General features: G+C 40.4%; 1 protein-coding gene across 2 annotated transcripts in view; it reads right to left on the reverse strand.

Annotated features, from left to right (window-relative positions):
- Window positions 1-9,638: 9,638 nt before the first annotated feature.
- The window catches only part of brf1 (BRF1 RNA polymerase III transcription initiation factor subunit), a 267,788-nt gene continuing 260,432 nt past the window's right edge, over window positions 9,639-16,994 (reverse strand). For both annotated transcript variants that reach the window (XM_003214279.4, XM_062968566.1), the window contains one exon: window positions 9,639-14,952. In XM_003214279.4, the coding sequence (XP_003214327.1) occupies window positions 14,915-14,952 (38 nt within the window). In that variant the 3' untranslated portion in view covers window positions 9,639-14,914. The remainder of the gene's footprint in view (window positions 14,953-16,994) is intronic.

A 16,994-nucleotide genomic window follows, 5' to 3' on the forward strand; every position in this document is an offset into this window, starting at 1 on the left:
CCCTTCACAGCTCGATAACATAGTCATGCAATGCCCGCCCTCTTGTTCTAACAACTCTAAACATTTCTTTTCCTCACTTTGAAGATATCAGCCACAGTCGGTCACTGAACTCCTTACAGACAAGTGGATCTCTGTTATCACCACTGCGGTTTTCAAGTTCCTGGAGGACCAGCGGAACTAGCCTCCTCCTGACCTCTCTTCCTGATTTGTTGCTCCAACAGACGAGACTGCAGAAGAGGAACTGGTCCAGTCTCCCTTTGAAGTAGCAGCGTTTGTGATGAATTGGTCTGACAAGCCAAGTCCTTTGGACTGCTTGCGTGCAGATGCAGCTCACGTTGCCTCTGGGCAGAACAAAAACCTCTTGCATCCAAGGGGAGGAAAGGGTACTTGTCATCAAAGAATCCCAAAAGTATAAAGCCTGGGCTGGGGAAGTCATGAAATAACTTTCTTGGGCATGCATATTTCAAGTCCTGTCCTTTATGCTGCACGTTTTATTTTATTGTACTTACTTTTAACTGGAAATCACTAGCATGTTGCCTTCGATTTTTTTATCCTGGAGATTGCCTGACTGTGATTCTGGAGACCAGGTTCAAGTCCCTGCTTGGCATTGGAAACCCAGTTCAACTGTCTCATCCTCAGAGGAAAATAATGGCAAACCTCCTCTAGACAATTCTTGCCAAGAAACCCTCACAAGTTTACCTTAGGATTGCCCTAAGTCAGAAACAACTTAGAGGTACACAACAACAACAAAGTATTTTATGCAACCTATTAGTAAAAATATATATCTGGTAGTGTGAGTTTTAGCCCCAACTTTCAAGGTGCTATCCAAAGCTCTGCTCTCTGTTGCAAGTATAGGTTTAGCACTTTGGACTGTTATGTTGTGTGCCTTTGAGTTGTTTCTGATTTATGACAACCCCAAGGCAAGCTATCATGGGTTACTCCTGAATATTTCATTGTTTTTTCTCTGAGGCTGAGAGAACATGATTTGCTCAAAGTCATATTGCAGATTTTCATGACTGGGTAAGAATTTGAACTTGTTAGTTCTAATTCATTTCTTGGAATGGAGCTCCTGATGGCACAGTGGGTTAAATCCTTGTGCTGGCAGGACTGATGATTTGAAGGTTAGGTTGATGACCTGAAGGTTGCCAATTTAAATCCAACTTGGGGAGAGAGTGGACGAGCTCCCTCTATCAGCTCCAGCTCCTTGCGGGGACATGAGAGAAGCCTCCCACAAGGATGGCAAATTTAAAAAAATAATCCAGGTGTCCCCTGGGTAACGTCCTTGCAGGCAGCCAATCCTCTCACACTAGAAGAAACTTGCAGTTTCTCAAGTTGCTCCTGACACGGAAAAAAAATCCTTGAAATTCTACTCTAGCAAACAGACCACTACATCTTACTGCTTTATATTTAACATCAGTACACTGACCCATCTATCCTGGTACAGCTACTTGAGATTTGTCCAAAAGTGGTATTGATACTTGTGCAACACCCCCCGTAAAAAAAAAGACACTGACTGTATATCATCTGCATACAGCAACAAGTCGCAGATTTAGAAATCAGTACTAAAATCAGAGTAGAAGTGGAATACAATTCATTACAGTGGGGAAAACTGTGGGTAGCCGTGCTATGTGTTTGTCCAGGAGGTGGTCACTGTTAATGGGCATCTTTAAGACCCTCTAGAGTCTTTTCTACATCTTATCTTTAAACTTGTTGTTGTTGTTGTTAATTGTCATCAAGTTAATTTCGAGTTAAGGAGGTGGTCTGCAAACACTTAGAAAGGAATGCAGTAATTGCTAATAGCCATCACAAATTTATCAAAAACAAGTAATGCCAGACTAATCTGATCTCTTTTTTTCGATAGATTTACGAGTTGGATAGATGTAGAGAATGCCATGGATGTAGCCTATCTGGATTTCAGTAAGGCCTTTGACAAGGTCCCCCTTGACCTTCTGGCAAACAAACTAGTAAAATGTGGGTTAGACAAAACTACTTTTAGGTGGATCTGTAATTGGATAAGTGAATGAACCCAAGGGGTGCTCACCCCTTCATCCTGGAAAGAAGTGACAAGTGGAGTGCCACAGGGTTCCGTCCTGGGCCCGGTTCTGTTCAACATCTTTATTAATGACTTAGATGAAGGGTTAGAAGGCATGATCATCAAGTTTGCAGATGATACCAAATTGGGAGGGATAGCAAACACTCCAGAAGACAGGAGCAGAATTCAAAATGATTTGAACAGATTAGAGAGATGGTTGGCCAAAAACTAACAAAATGAAGTTCTAACAGGGACCATGATTATGGCAACCCTATGAATGAGACTTTCAGATCATACTATCCTCAACAGACCTGCACAGGTCTTGCACACTCAGGGTTGTTACTTCCTTGACGGAGGCTATCTAGAATGCTGCCTTTTCCTTTTCCTCTTGGTTGGAACTCCCCTTGTCCCTAAACTACTTTACTGGTTATAAACTTCTTGGGGAGAAGGCGAACCATTCTGCCAACAATGGGAGAATAGGTGAATGGCATTTCCATTAGATTTGTGGAGGTAAGGCCAGGAGTATACAGTAAAACCCCTGAACCCACAGGGGACATGTTCCCAGCCAGACTGCAGTTACTTGAAACCATGGATTAAAACAAATGCCATTGACTTAGCTTGTTTCCAGTCCAAGCATAACATAAGAGTTGCATTGGAGGACCTAGTTATTCCTTGAAAGTTGCTCCCCCTAATTAGGTCATCTAATGCAACTACAGTAGAGTCTCACTTATCCAACATTCGCTTATCCAACATTCTGGATTATCCAATGCAGTCTGCCTTCTGCCCGGATCCACAGCTGTTTCTCTAGGCGGCATGGATTGAACTTTTTATGGATTTAATTTCCGACAATGTTGTTACTGTAAGTTCATTTTATGCAATTCTATCTTTATTTGTAGTCAATTTGTTAGTAACCAATGTTTTTGTAGTCAATGTTTTCAATACATTGCGATATTTTGGTGCTAAATTCATAAATACAGTAATTACTACATAACGTTACTGTGTATTGAACTGCTTTTTCTGTCAATTTGTTTAAAAACATGATGTTTTGGTGCTTAATTTGTAAAATCATAACATAATTCGATGTTTAATAGGCTGTTCCTTAATCCCTCATTATCTAACCTTTTCGCTTATCCAATGTTCTGCCAGCCCGTTTATGTTGGATAAGTGAGACTCTACTGTATATAGTAACTTTTGGAAAGCATACCATAGACTCACCTGAGAACCTAGCAAATTCCTAGAGAGACTGCTTCCCCCCAAGAATGGATAAGTGAAGCAATAGATATGGGTAGTGTAGTTACCAGGATCTTACTGCATTTAACTAAGTAGCAGATGTAGAATACTGGCCAATATTTATTCAGCAGGAAAGGTGGACCATGAGCCTGCACTTGACCCACTACGCTTCCACCATCTACTGCAATCATAAATTTAAAATTATAAGTAACCCAAATATTTCACTTATGCCATCAAATGAATGAAATTATCAATTTTTATTGTAAATATAATGTAATGGAGTTATACCATAGCTATTGGCATGAGGAACTGATTACAAGTAACTTGTTATTTGTAAGTGGTTCCTAATTCTGTGTTTGTTTTGTTCATCCCCAACGAAGTAGAGCTGCCCAGGTCTGGTTTACTGAGATTCCCCCTCCTCCAAATCCACTCCCATCTGTCAGTAGCAATTACAGACAATTTTATGCGGATGAAAATGTACAGAGATCATCCTCCGTTTTTCTGGTACAGAGTGACAGGCAAAAGGGGTTTAAAGACTTCTTGGCCTCTGACAGCTTGCAGAGCATCTCCCTGGGAAAGGAAAAAGAGGGTTAGATGGACCGAGAGGGGAGAGAATCTTTTTGGAATAATTATAAATCTTCTTCTCTTCGTTCTTGTTACACAAATTCCAGGCGAAATTATCATCTAATTTCAGAGAGCTCCATGACTGAGATTATCGGTGAGTCACTGGTAATTATGTGCCAGATTGTATTAAAGCATGAAAATACAAAGGGTTCTCATCAAACAGTAAGAGGCAGAAGGAATCAAATTACATTTTGCAGGCAGGGATAACAGTTCAGACTACAATTCAAATTGATGGCATAGTTCAGATGCAAAAGTGAGGGGGAGGACGATTGGGAGGATGGGGAGGGGGAACTGAAAAGCTTGAAAAGAAGGCAGCGCCAAAGAATTGCCACGGACCAAACCGTGCATAGTATACTAGAGGATTACCCACAGTCCACTGCTAGGAGGCATCAGCTGGGTGGCAACTGCTGAAAATAGGAGACGAATCTTAGTGGCAATTACAGAATTTGGGATAAGTTACTCTTTTGAATGACAACTCCCAGAATGTCCACGCTGGCGGGTGGATTCTGGAAGTTGTTGCCCAAAGAGTAACTTATCTAAACTCTGGTATGAGAAATGGCACATTTAACTCCCTGTCCTTGTTACAGGTCTTTGGCACAGTGAACTCGGCAACAAAAAGAGTGATTAAAATGGTGAAGGGTCCAGATTAATTATGTAGAAGGTTATAATACCAGCAGATTGGTTGATGACTCTGCTGATACAGAACCAAAGCCATACTTTTATTTATTTATTTATTTACAGTATTTATATTCCGTCCTCCTCACCCCGAAGGGGACTCAGGGCGGATCACAATGTACACATACAAGGCAAACATTCAATGCCATTAGACAAACAACATGCAGACAGACAGACACAGAGGCTATTTAATTTCCCAGCTTCTGGCTTTGTGAGGGTATGCTCGATTCCGGCCACAGGAGGAGCTACTGCTTCATCATCCACTGTGACAACGAGTCTTTTTTGATGGAGCACTTCGTCATCCGGTGTTGTAAATCAGTTAAATTAGCCTCCCCACATAAGCGGTCCCTAAATTTTCCTACTTGACAGATGCAACTGTCTTTCGGGTTGTTTAGGTCAACAACGAGCAGGGCTATTTTTTATTTTAATTGTCAAGTGCTCACTCCGACACGGACTGGCCTCAAACTCATGATCTCTTGGTCATAGTGATTTATTGCAGCTGGCTACTAACCAGCCTACGCCACAGCCCAGCCCCTTCTTCCCATCACAGATGAAAAAAGGGGCATGCATGGTCAAACAATACCATATTGTGATTGAGAGAGGACATTTTGAATGAGGAAAAAAACACAAACTAGGGGTGCATTTACACAAGGCATGGGCAAACTTTGGCCCTCTGGGTGTTTTGGACTTCAGCTCAGAATTGTGGGAGTTGAAGTCCAAAACACCTGGAGGGCCAAAGTTTGCCAATGCCTGATCTACACTGTAGAATTAATGCAGTTGGACATCAATTTAACTAACATGACTCAATGTTCTGTAGTCCTAGTTTTACAAATACTTTAGCCTTCTGTGCCATAGAGTGCTGGTACCTCACCCAACTACAAATCCCAGGACCCCATAGCATTGAGCCATGGAAATTAAAGTGTATCAAACTGCATTAATTCTACAGTGCAAACATCCCCTAGGAAACGCTGCAGTGGTTTTGTTTTTGCCTGAGCCTACAGGGAAGAGCAAAACTGTCCCTTTCTCTCCTCTTTCCCCCTAAACTATTTTTGGAGCTTTCATTTTGAAGCCATTGAAGTAACCCAACGAGAGAAACGTGGAAAGCAGGAGAGGAGAAAAACTGTGACATTTTAATAGATGAAAAAGTGGGACAGGAGAGGATTAATAGGGCATGTCTCTGCCAAATTGGGACAGTGAGAGGATATGCATAGTTCTAACTAGAGTGATTAGGTGGTGGCATCTGAACACATGAAACATAATCCAAGTTAGCTGAGCTTTCTATACCCCACTGAATTCAAGCTTCAATATGAAATGAGACTTAACATGACACTCAACTCTAGCTGGACTCTGCTATTTCTCTTTTGAAGTTGGCATGTCCCAAATGTGATAAACCTTCATACTAAATCTGCCTTAGAGGCAAAACCAAACACCAAGGTCAGGCATGAATAAGTGTGCTATTGTCTACATAAACTGCTGGGAGGACAATATCAGTCCCCAAGAGACACTACGGCTGACATCAAAGTTACAAACAAACGAACTTCAAAAAAAGACTCCAGAGTTAAATAGCTAAACTAGACTTTATTAGCGGATTCTCTTCTGTATAATGCAGACTTATTCAAAAGGTGAGGTCTCTTTCTTATTGCAGCTGTTCAACTAATGTTAAATTAAAACCCAGAACTTCAGAATAGGGAAGGCAGGACGTATCAGGTGTTTGGTGAAATGTTTTTGTTTTTTTAGCTGAGTATTAAAGCTTGCTTTAACATTTAAATATTTTTGTGACTGGGATTCAGTGTTGTATCTGAAATTGACGAGGGAATATTGATAGCCTATGGTGATTCAATGATATGTTTCTTGGGAAGCTGAGGTTAAATGATGATCAGAAGACAGGGCTTAGATTTTCTTCTCGCTCTCTTTAGCCATAAGGATGGAGCAAGGTTTTTCATTTCAGTTGTTATCCAGAAAATGCACTTATTTTTTGGTAGGACTATTTCCGATTGGTCACAATCAAGCCTGCACTTGACAGCCACACTCTGTACTATAGTTCTCAGCTAATGATAAAGGATTATGGGGAATTCATTCCAAAATACCAAGCGAGTGCTGTTTGTCTATTCTTAGGCTTGAGAGGGATTCACTTCTGAATAGCATTGTTACCACTTCTGTTTAAATTGTGAAACACCAACGTGATGAAGAACTGAAAGAGGAATTAGAACCAGATGAAACAAAGGAAGTAAAGAAATCTAAAAAGACTTTAGTACTGTAGTTCATAATCTCCTGGAGTACAGCTTGAAAAGCCTGCTACTTTTTCCTTCATCGTCATCTTTAGAAAGACACTTGGAACCATCTCCCAGCTGCTAAAGACTTTATTGAAGCTTTAATGGTGTATTCTATCATGAAACACATACTACAGGAAGGGGGATAGGAGGGCCTCGTATTGACAACAAGCCACACTATGCCAAAGATGTGTGATTTCTCCCCTTAAAACACAATATTTCTTTCCCCATTGCTAATTAAAGAGACATAAGATTTTGTGCCCTTTGAGCATCTCATAATTCCTACACGCATCTCTGCTTTTATTCATAAAGCCCTTTGATGGCACACAGCTTAGCTCTTATCACAAGATTTTCAGCGATGGAAACGAAAGGTTTTAATGTACAATTCCAAACTGTTTTGTGCTTATGAATATTCATGAAGGAGTTTGGGGAGATGCCAGTTTCCATTTCCACTGTGTTCTTCTTTGAACAACTTGATGGTCACGTTGCTCATGATTTTAGTTACAGTGTGCTTACCTTGGATTCAGTAGGCATTACCTGTAAGTAACATGACCAAGACTGAAGTAAGGGGCCTAAACTCACTGACTGAAGGCATGCGATCCAATCCAAAAGGCTCCAGATATACCTCCTTGCTTCTCCAGTTAAAAGGATCTCAGTTGGCATAGCTGGGAGATCCATCTACACTGCAGAACAATTGCCACCAATGCTGGACTGGGAACCAGCTTTCTGCTGTGAGATACATTCAGATCCGATGATCTTATGTTTATATTGCAATGTAGCCTTTCAGTTGCGCTGGACAACTACTTTCCCCATGCCCAATCAGGATGGCTGCAAGAGCATCAGTTCAAGGGGCATGGTATTAAGGGGTGTCCAGTATCTATTGTTTTAGCAGCAATTCCCATTTGATTTCAGTACTTTTGAACAAGAGGAAACTATTGGGGCAGATGGTTTATTTTGGACAGAATTGGACTCCCCGAAATTTCAGATTGGATTTCAATCAGCAATATTGAGCTTAGCTGAAATCCAGTGTTGCATAGGTACAGAGCTCCCCACTCCAAAAAACAAAAACAAACAAAACTCTAACTCCCACAGAGGGCATCAGAGCTCTTCCATTTAACAGATGCATAGAAGGTGATATATTAACAGTAAAGGTAGTGATGAAAGGAACCCTTTGTGGAATCCGTCATAATGCATAACCAGAAAGTGATACAGGTTGAGCATTCCTTATCTAGAATTCTGAAAGTGTCCACATAGACATCTGAGATACTGACATCTTTGCTATATGATGGTTCAGTGTCCGCAAACTTTGCTTCTTGCACAAAATTGTAAAAAACATTGTATAAAATGACTCTACTTTTACTTCATTTTTATCTTGCCTTTCTGCCAATAAAGGGACTCAAAGCTGATAGCAATATATGACATATAAATAAATATTGTGTTTAGATTTGGGACCCAACTTCAAGACATCTCATTATATAAAGTAGAGTCTCACTTATCCAACGTTCAGGATTATCCAAAGCATTTTTGTAGTCAATGTTTTCAATACGTCGTGATATTTTGGTGCTAAATTTGTAAATACAGTAATTACTACATAGCATTACTGCGTATTGAACTACTTTTTCTGTCAAATTTGTTGTATAACATGATGTTTTGGTGCTTAATTTGTAAAATCATAACTTAATTTGATGTTTAATAGGCTTTTCCTTAATCCCTCCTTATTATCCAACATATTCACTTATCCAACGTTCTGCCGGCCCGTTTATGTTGGATAAGTGAGACTCTACTGTACATATAACCAACTCCAATTATTACAAAATAAAAAACCCAAAATTCAGACATTTTGAAAAAAGGATATTCAACCTGTATAAACCTTCTTTTCATGTGAGTCAACCAGAGCCGGTCCAACAATGAGGCGAATTAAGCGGTCGCTTCGGGCGCCAAACATACAGGGGCGCAGTCGAGACTGCTTTTTCTGTTGATTTATTGTAAAACGTGATGTTTTGGTGCTTAATTTGTAAAATCTTAATGTAAGTTGATGTTTAATAGGCTTTTCCTTAATCCCTCCTTATTATCCAACATTTTCACTTATCCAACACTTTTATTTTTCAGTGATTGTTTTTTTTGGGGGGGCGCCAAAATTCTGTTCGCCTACACTTGAAAAATACCTAGGGCCAGCTCTGGAGTCAACATCCTCTCACAACACCTTGTATATCAATTAACACTGACTACCATTATGCCCAATGGAAATCTCCTCCATTTTCCAGATTCATAATGAAGTTGGGACTTTGACTCCACTGCAATGTCAACATGCATGCAATAGGATTTGAGAAGACATCTGATGTGAAGCTCTCAGTGTTTTCCTTCTCTATAGAAACAGAAGAAAGACCATAGCAGGAATTTCATTACGGCCACGGCGATAGAAGCTACAAAGAAGCTCCATTTCCTGTAACTCCCGACACTTGCCACAGCAGGCATTGTGAACCTCTTAAAAGATCTACAGCAGAAGTGAGAGAGATGGTGTTGACTCTATTGTGAGCTGGACCTACATATATTTCAGACGAAGGGGCCAATGAACTTGCCTTCCCCAATCGCTCTGTTGGATTCCATCTGTTCTTAATCGGTCCTCTTGTATTATATAGGACTGGTTCAGACATTTCTGCCTCTCGCAACTGTCCAGTAGGCTAAGAAAAAGGCATATTTGGTAGAGTTCCCGACTATTGCTACAATGTGTGGTTTGGAGAGACGATTGCTTTATGTGCTGTACAGGGGGGAAGCCGCTTTTAAAGAAAACACAAGACAAACTTAAATTATTAGAAATGGCTTGCTTCATAGAGACAAAATAGGGTTTACACACAGAGTCTGTACACTGCTGTCCAAGTTAAAACAGTCATTAAAGAACAACAACAAAAATTACAACCACCTACCAACCAATAGAATGTTGGCATTTGTAAGAACATAATAAAAATGTTACATTAAAATATTTACAGATATTACATTTGTTGGAGGAAACAAAACAAAACAGTGGGAGGTGGCTCTTGTTGCCGGTCTATAGGGCTATTCCAGCTGTTTGCCGATCATTTGGATTTCCAGGCCTGAGTATTTAGTCTGGCCTTGTTACTGAGGGTAACAAGCATTACAGTTAGCACTGAACAATGCATCAAAATGGCAGGAGGTGATGAACTCTCCATCTGCAGAGAATGCAAACAAGTAGAGCGAGGGCTACAACGGAAGCCACATTTGAACAGCACAATGTGCAAGTAGAACCAATATGTAGGAAACAGTGGGATCCCCATCAGCATTTTCCATCCCAGTCCAGAGCCTCATTCATATATTTGTTCTCATTCTGCCATTAGTTGCAGGGAACCAAAGGAAACCTAACCCTGTGCTCCATGTAACAGGCAACATTTGGCTTTATCATCTAATGCTAAATCTAGGTTTGTATGAGTTGTCTTTCCAAAGAAAGATGGAAGAAGTGACACTTGGGCAAACTAAATCAGAAAAATCTGGCATATGTCAAGAATGCCTTAGTCTACTGTCTTTGTGACAGCATTGCAGCAAGTCAGTGCACAAAAGGGGAAAGAAATGAAAAGGAGTCCAAGATGGAAAGGTAGCATGCTTCAGCTGGATGATTTTGCATAATTTAGTATCTTGAAATTGTATTCTACAAGAGAAAAAAAGCCATGATGTGCATCTCATGATCCTAAACTAACTTACTCTTAAAACCCTTTAATCTCTCACCATCATTTGCATTGGGAAGATAGCAAGATCCCAGGAAATCCATCAAAATGCCTCCTGCAAGGTCATTCGGATACACTCACTGTGCTGACGAGAGTTAACAGTTGAACTTGCCTTTCTAACATTTGCTGAAGCAGTTAGGAAAACAGAAAATGGCATCTGCTAATCCGTTTTACTTTCCCTCAGCTTAGTCATAACACGGAGAAATGAATATAAGAAAATGAACCTGGAAAGGCAGGGGAAATCCTGATCTGATATTAAATGAATTAAAAATGTACACGGCTGATCCATAAAGATGCAAAGCTATATCAAAATGACATCTTTCAGGGCCCAAAAGATATTCCTGCCCCTCTACCAAGCCTGCACACCATCATCTGTTACTAAAAGCAAAAGACTACATATAGAGTAGGTTTCTGCAACTGGGAATCCTTTCCATTTTTGATCAATAATTCCCATTATCCTTGATTATTAAGGGCTGTTGAGAACTGTAGTCCAAGACATTCAGGTTGGGGGAGATTGGTACTTTGATGTGTCAGTTGACTGCCACCTTTTCAGAGGACTAAGGCAGGGGTGGGAGCCATGCAGATCCCAATGTTGTTGGACTGCAGCTCCCAGCAGCCTCAGGCAGTATATCCAATTGCAACAGTTATTGGAAGTTGCAGCCAAACATCTGGAGTGTTTCATGACTCCCATCAGACTTGGATCTAAATCCAGTTGCTTACCCTGATGAGAATGATCATTAAATTTATTGTAGTGAGTTAACACTCCTGTAAATCCCATTGATTCAGTACCTTAACTGGGACAAGCAACTGGATTTAGGCTTAGAATCTGGAAGCAGACTAAACAGGATGCTAAATTTATCTTTGCACTTAATGAGCAGAAAGCTGGCTTAGATAAGTGTATGACTTTTTTTGGGCAGGGCAAAGAGAAGTTTGTTTTTTCTTGGCCTTTGCAATCAGTCCTAAGCCTCCCCCCTCCATACCTGTCAAACCCCAGGAGGGTGGCTGCTGGTGGTCCTTACTAGTGGAAAAGGAAAGGAAGGGACAATTCAGAAGTTGTCAGTCTTACTTTCAAAAGGAAGGAAGGTATATAATGTATGAGAGTACCTCCTTGTTTCTTCCTCCCTATGAGCCTGGACCTATTGTATCTTCTGCTAGGAACTGCCTGCCTTCCCTTTCAGCAGACTAAAAGCTAACAGACTGGCAAACATGAAAATGCAAAAATGGGGCATTACACTACAACTGCTGGGTATAGGATCTTGTCCAATGTGTTCTTTACAATGCTAACAGCACCTGCTGAGAAAGAGGAAGTTAACCTGCCTGCTGTTGTTCCAATGACAATTACTTCTCTGGAGCTGCAATTTGCATTGGAAACAAAGTTCCTGTTTGCGCTAATTTGAGATTTAATCCCAAGGCAAAAAGAAGCCTCAAATGAGTGATTCTCATTAGGCAAAGTCTTTGTCTCTCTCTTAAAAAATAGCACTTAAGAATATTAAATATAAGGACATTTCTAATGAAATAGCCTCTTGGCTCTCAGACTTACAACTCAGGAAAGATGTGGAGTTACATCTTCTATGTATCAAATGTTGTCAATGTAATGATGGGAATGGTTAAATGCTTCCATTGTTGCATTTCTTTCATATTATTCCAGATCTAGTAGATTTTCTCATATGCCTAATTCTAGTGCTCTTCATTTTCTGCTTCACTGTTGGGATTTTAGTGTTCCCCATATTATGGTGGCATGAGAATGTCTGGACCATGCCAGTAGAGCCAAAGGTGAAGCTACTCTACCTTTGAAAGACCAGTATGAAGAGGAGCCATGATAGGGATGGGAATATCTGCCATCTGGTCCAGGCAGCTGCAAGTTCTTGGAAACACGGGACAGAACAGCATCATAGAAAAAGGAATCACATGACCTTGCAAATGTTGGAATGAAATTCCCATGACTCCATGCCTTTGGCAATGTTGGCTAAGGCTACTGGATATTGGAGCCCTGCCTGAAAAGAGGGTTATACTGTTCAGGAAGAACACACAACTCTCTCCTGTGTGTTGAAGACATGATCCAAGGAAAATGGAATTAGAAGCAGCTCCAAAAATGAACCAGAGGTTCTCAGTTTCTCTCACCCTGTGGTCACTTCTGCAGTGCATGAATGGTACAAGTAACTGTATTCTCTGACCAGAACTCAAGAGAGAATGGGTTCTGTTAATATTGTGTTTTTAGCAACTCAAGACTGTTCAGGTTTCCAAAATAGGTTAGGTGTGAACCATATGGAATGTTACAAAATCCTCAAAGAATTAAGTTTCACCTGAATTCCAAGCTGGCACTGAAATCATTACAATGGCATGGAAGACACCTGCAAATGATTCTATTTCAAAAACGTATCTGGCCTTTAGTTTCAAGAGCCGGGCTCCCAGAAATACATATATTGTAAGTGTTTGAGTCATGGAAGTTATCACAATTAAGGAGTGGTGGCAGTTTGTTGTTCCCCGAGAAGTGAACATATTTGTCACAAGGCCATAACAATCTCTGTCAAACAGTAGTAGCCATAGTGCTACTAAAATGAGAATCTTAATTTTAGAGGCTAAAGCTGAGTAAATTCAGAACCTAGATAAATAAAAGTGGTTCAACTCAAGTATAATTTCCCATTTGTGCGTGAACAAAGCCTTGGATTTTTCAGGAAGCATCTTTTTCCAACTGAAGGAAGTAAAAGGATCTACCAGCCCTGATATGTAGTAAAGTCAAGCTGTGACAGAGAAAGATATGGTTGTGACCTTTGACGAAGATAGGTTCAACATAGTCAGTTAGCTGTGTTTTGTTTCTTTAGATGACCCAGAGAACTAGTTTCCCACAAAGGTGATCTGACGTATCATCCTTGTCCACCAAGCAACAAAGACAGGAATGATTCAAGTAGCATTCAGGCTTTGGTTTCTAACAGCAAATAAATAGAGTGGTGACAGAAAGTCAAGGGGGCAAAACATAGTTCACAATTAACATTCAAGCCACAAGCCTGCCAAATCAGAATTCAGAAAGGTCATTCTTTGAGTTTGAGACTAAACACTTTTGGTCTCTTTTACCCTTAAATTCAAGAGGTCACACAATAAAGTTTACCAGAACAAATAAAGAGACTGGAAAGCCTGGTCAAGCTTTCTGCATGGCTGAGCCCTTAATCCACCAATGCCAATCTTATTAAATAGCATTCAATTAAATTACATCAGGGAGAGGAACAGAGCAATTTGCTTAAAAAACAACAGTGTGTCCTGCTGGAGACTGCGCTACCCATGTGGAAAGTGAGTAAGATTTACCAAGACCAAAATCTGAGAACTTGCCACTCTTATCTTCAGGTAGGCTACAGCTTATTCTTAAAACATAATGACTATAATGAGGATACAACAGCTTTGGGAGATAGCCCTTAGTCAGAAGTGTGGGCATCATGTTTATTTCTTGAATTTTTTCCCATCTATCTTCTCTTTACCCTATCTTTTCTTCATTTTGTAGGCGTACAATTTCAAGAATTCCCTAGTGAGCACTGCCAAAAGCCCTGCTGGCTAGAAGACTGTGGACATGGTAATAACCAAAAGGAAACTTGACCAAATACTACTTTTTCTAAAAGGAGCAGCGAGTGATAAGAAATCTTGATTTACTTGGAACAAGAATAATAACTATCCCACTAAAATATCCAACATGGTGCCAGCATCCCTGAGGCTTTCATGCTAGCACAAGAAACAATTTAAAAAAAAGAAATAATGTTCCTGTTATTTCCTCTTGTTCTTGAAAACAAACATACTACTGCTGTCCTATAGTAGGTAGGACATGCCAGCCTGAGCAACTCTGCAGTAAATGCTGCAAAGGGCAATGCTGCAGCTGGACAAAGTATATGCATGGGCCTATTTCCAAGGGGCAGTTGCCAGGGTGCAATATCCACCCCACCCCATGCTAGTAATTCTCTTCTTTTTCAGCATGGCAAGACAGATGCGATGTTGGAGCACGTGCCCTGCTATGTATGAATGTGATCTTCTCCTTTATATACACCTTCACAACAAGATGGCTTGATTCAAGAGTCATCCATGAGGCAGATCCTTGCTCTGAGATCTCAACCACTGGGCTCTTGTCCTTGATTTTCTGAAGCTGATACATCTGTTAAACCCTGTTCCATAGCATGATTAAGTTCAAGCATTTCAAAGCCAATGGCCAGCCTATAGGTCAATGCGATAAATCCCAAGGCCAGCAAACCAATCATCAGACATGGATCAGAGTCCATGGTGAATGGAATCACCTCTGCTTAGACATTAGGATGAGTTTTCTTTACTGTCACCAGGTAACTTCTCTCACCATTTCGAGCAATATTGGGTTAATATCCATCATCTTCATCTACATCACAGCCGTAATCTGGAAAAAAAATCCAAAAGGAGGAAAAAATCAGAACCACCAATATTATTCTTCCCATCTTGACATCCCTAATGGGATTCCGAGAGTGAGTTGTAGGAATCTCAAATTTCATGGACACATCTCACTGTCCTATTAAGCTTCTCCCATGCACACATAAGTTCACCCATATATACCTTTTCACTGACTACACAGAATTATTTGTTGGTGGGAGGTGCAATATTGAAAGGGCGAAGGAAGTCTAGGTGTTTGTGCCTCTTCAGGCTGCACTGGCTGGCAAATTATTTAAATGACAACTCCCCCACTCTAAAGATTCAGGAACACTTACCAACAGGGCAACATTTTTGGTATCTGCCTTTTCCAGTTAAAAATCAAATTAAAACAGCTCAGACTCAAGTTCTAAGCAGGCTTAAGCCTGATCCGTTTGAGCCCTTTTAAATACAGAGTTCAAACATTTCTCACTTCCTCAATTTGCATTAGATTAAACATCCTCCGCTGTCTTCCTATATTTTGATGAGCTGCCTCTAAAGAGCCTCTCTACCTTTTCAAACCTATCACCTATCTTTTTGGGTAATTCAGACTGAGACACAAATTTGGTAGCCAAAGGGGAGTCTAAATCTGGATCTCCCTGGTCTAATGCTAGCACTCCAACTACTATGCCATATAGTCTTTCCAAATTGAAGGAATGCGTATGTCTTAGAGTCACCCGTCTACTTATGGAAACCACATGAGTTTCATAGGGTTTCCTTGGAAAGGGAATATTTAAAAGATGATTCATAGGAAGGAACTAGCAACCTCGTTCCTTCCTTTGAAACATAGACTATAGCATGTAGTAGTGGTTGGCGAAATTAAACTTGAAGGCACATACACACGCACAAATGGTAATAGCTATCAAAAATATGAGTCTGTATGTAGCAGAAATTTAACTGGCTGCAGCAGTGCCGTGATATTTTACAGGGGTGTTTGGTATCTGCTAAGGTTTGATTCCAGGTCTTCCTCCACCACCCCATGGATATCACAATCTGTGGATGATCGACTTGATCATTATGTACAAATGACATAGTAAAATGGTGTCTCTTATATAAAATAGAAAAACCAAGGATTGCATTTTTGGGATATTTTCATGCCGTGGGTATGGTGGAATGACTGTGCTGATGCAGATTAAATATATGGCTGTTTCTGCTTATATCAGAAATAGCCATAGATTTAATCTGGCTGGAGAGGGAGAGGGCCTTCTCCATAGTGGCCCCCTGGCTCTGGAGCTCTCTCCCCAGGGAGATTAGGCAGGCCCCTACCCTCCTTATTTTTCGGAAGAGCCTGAAAACTTGGCTCTTCCAACAGGCTTGTGGTGACTGATTTCCTTAGTTTGAGATTGCCCTGTTTGTCTATTCTATTTTTATAGCATTTTTACTCCTTGCCTCCACCAGCACCTTAACCTATTCCTATTCTGTACTGTATAAAACTATTTGCACTTTTCTAGCCCACTACCCTTTTTAGGAGCCAACCCAGGTTTTTATCAAAGTGTGCTTATTGTTTATTGATATATGTGATTTTATTTGTTTATGATTGGTTTTTATTGCTGAGTTTTATATTGCTTGTTACCTGGGCTTGGCCCCATGTAAGCCGCCCCGAGTCCCCTCGGGGAGATGGGGCGGGGTATAAAAATAAAATAATAATAATAATAATAATAATAATAATAATAATAATAATTTTATTATGACATAGCAAACAAGATAGACATGCTGGATTTCGTATCACAAAATCAGAAGTCGAACACTTCCCAAGTGTCTAGGAATGTGTGATGTATTTTCGGATGATGTGTGCAGATCCCAATAGGGTGGCCTTTTCCAGTTGGCAGATCGTGATTTTGTCAATGTCTATTGTTTCCAAATGCCGGCTGAGATCTTTTGGCACGGCACCCAATGTGCCCATCACCACCGGGACCACCTGCACTGGTTTCTGCCAGAGTCTTTGAACTATAATTTTAATAATAATTATATTATTATTATATCTGACACCTTCACTACTGGTTTAGTCTATAAATG

This window comes from Anolis carolinensis, chromosome 1 (assembly GCF_035594765.1).
Source record: "Anolis carolinensis isolate JA03-04 chromosome 1, rAnoCar3.1.pri, whole genome shotgun sequence".
NCBI lineage: Eukaryota > Metazoa > Chordata > Lepidosauria > Squamata > Dactyloidae > Anolis > Anolis carolinensis.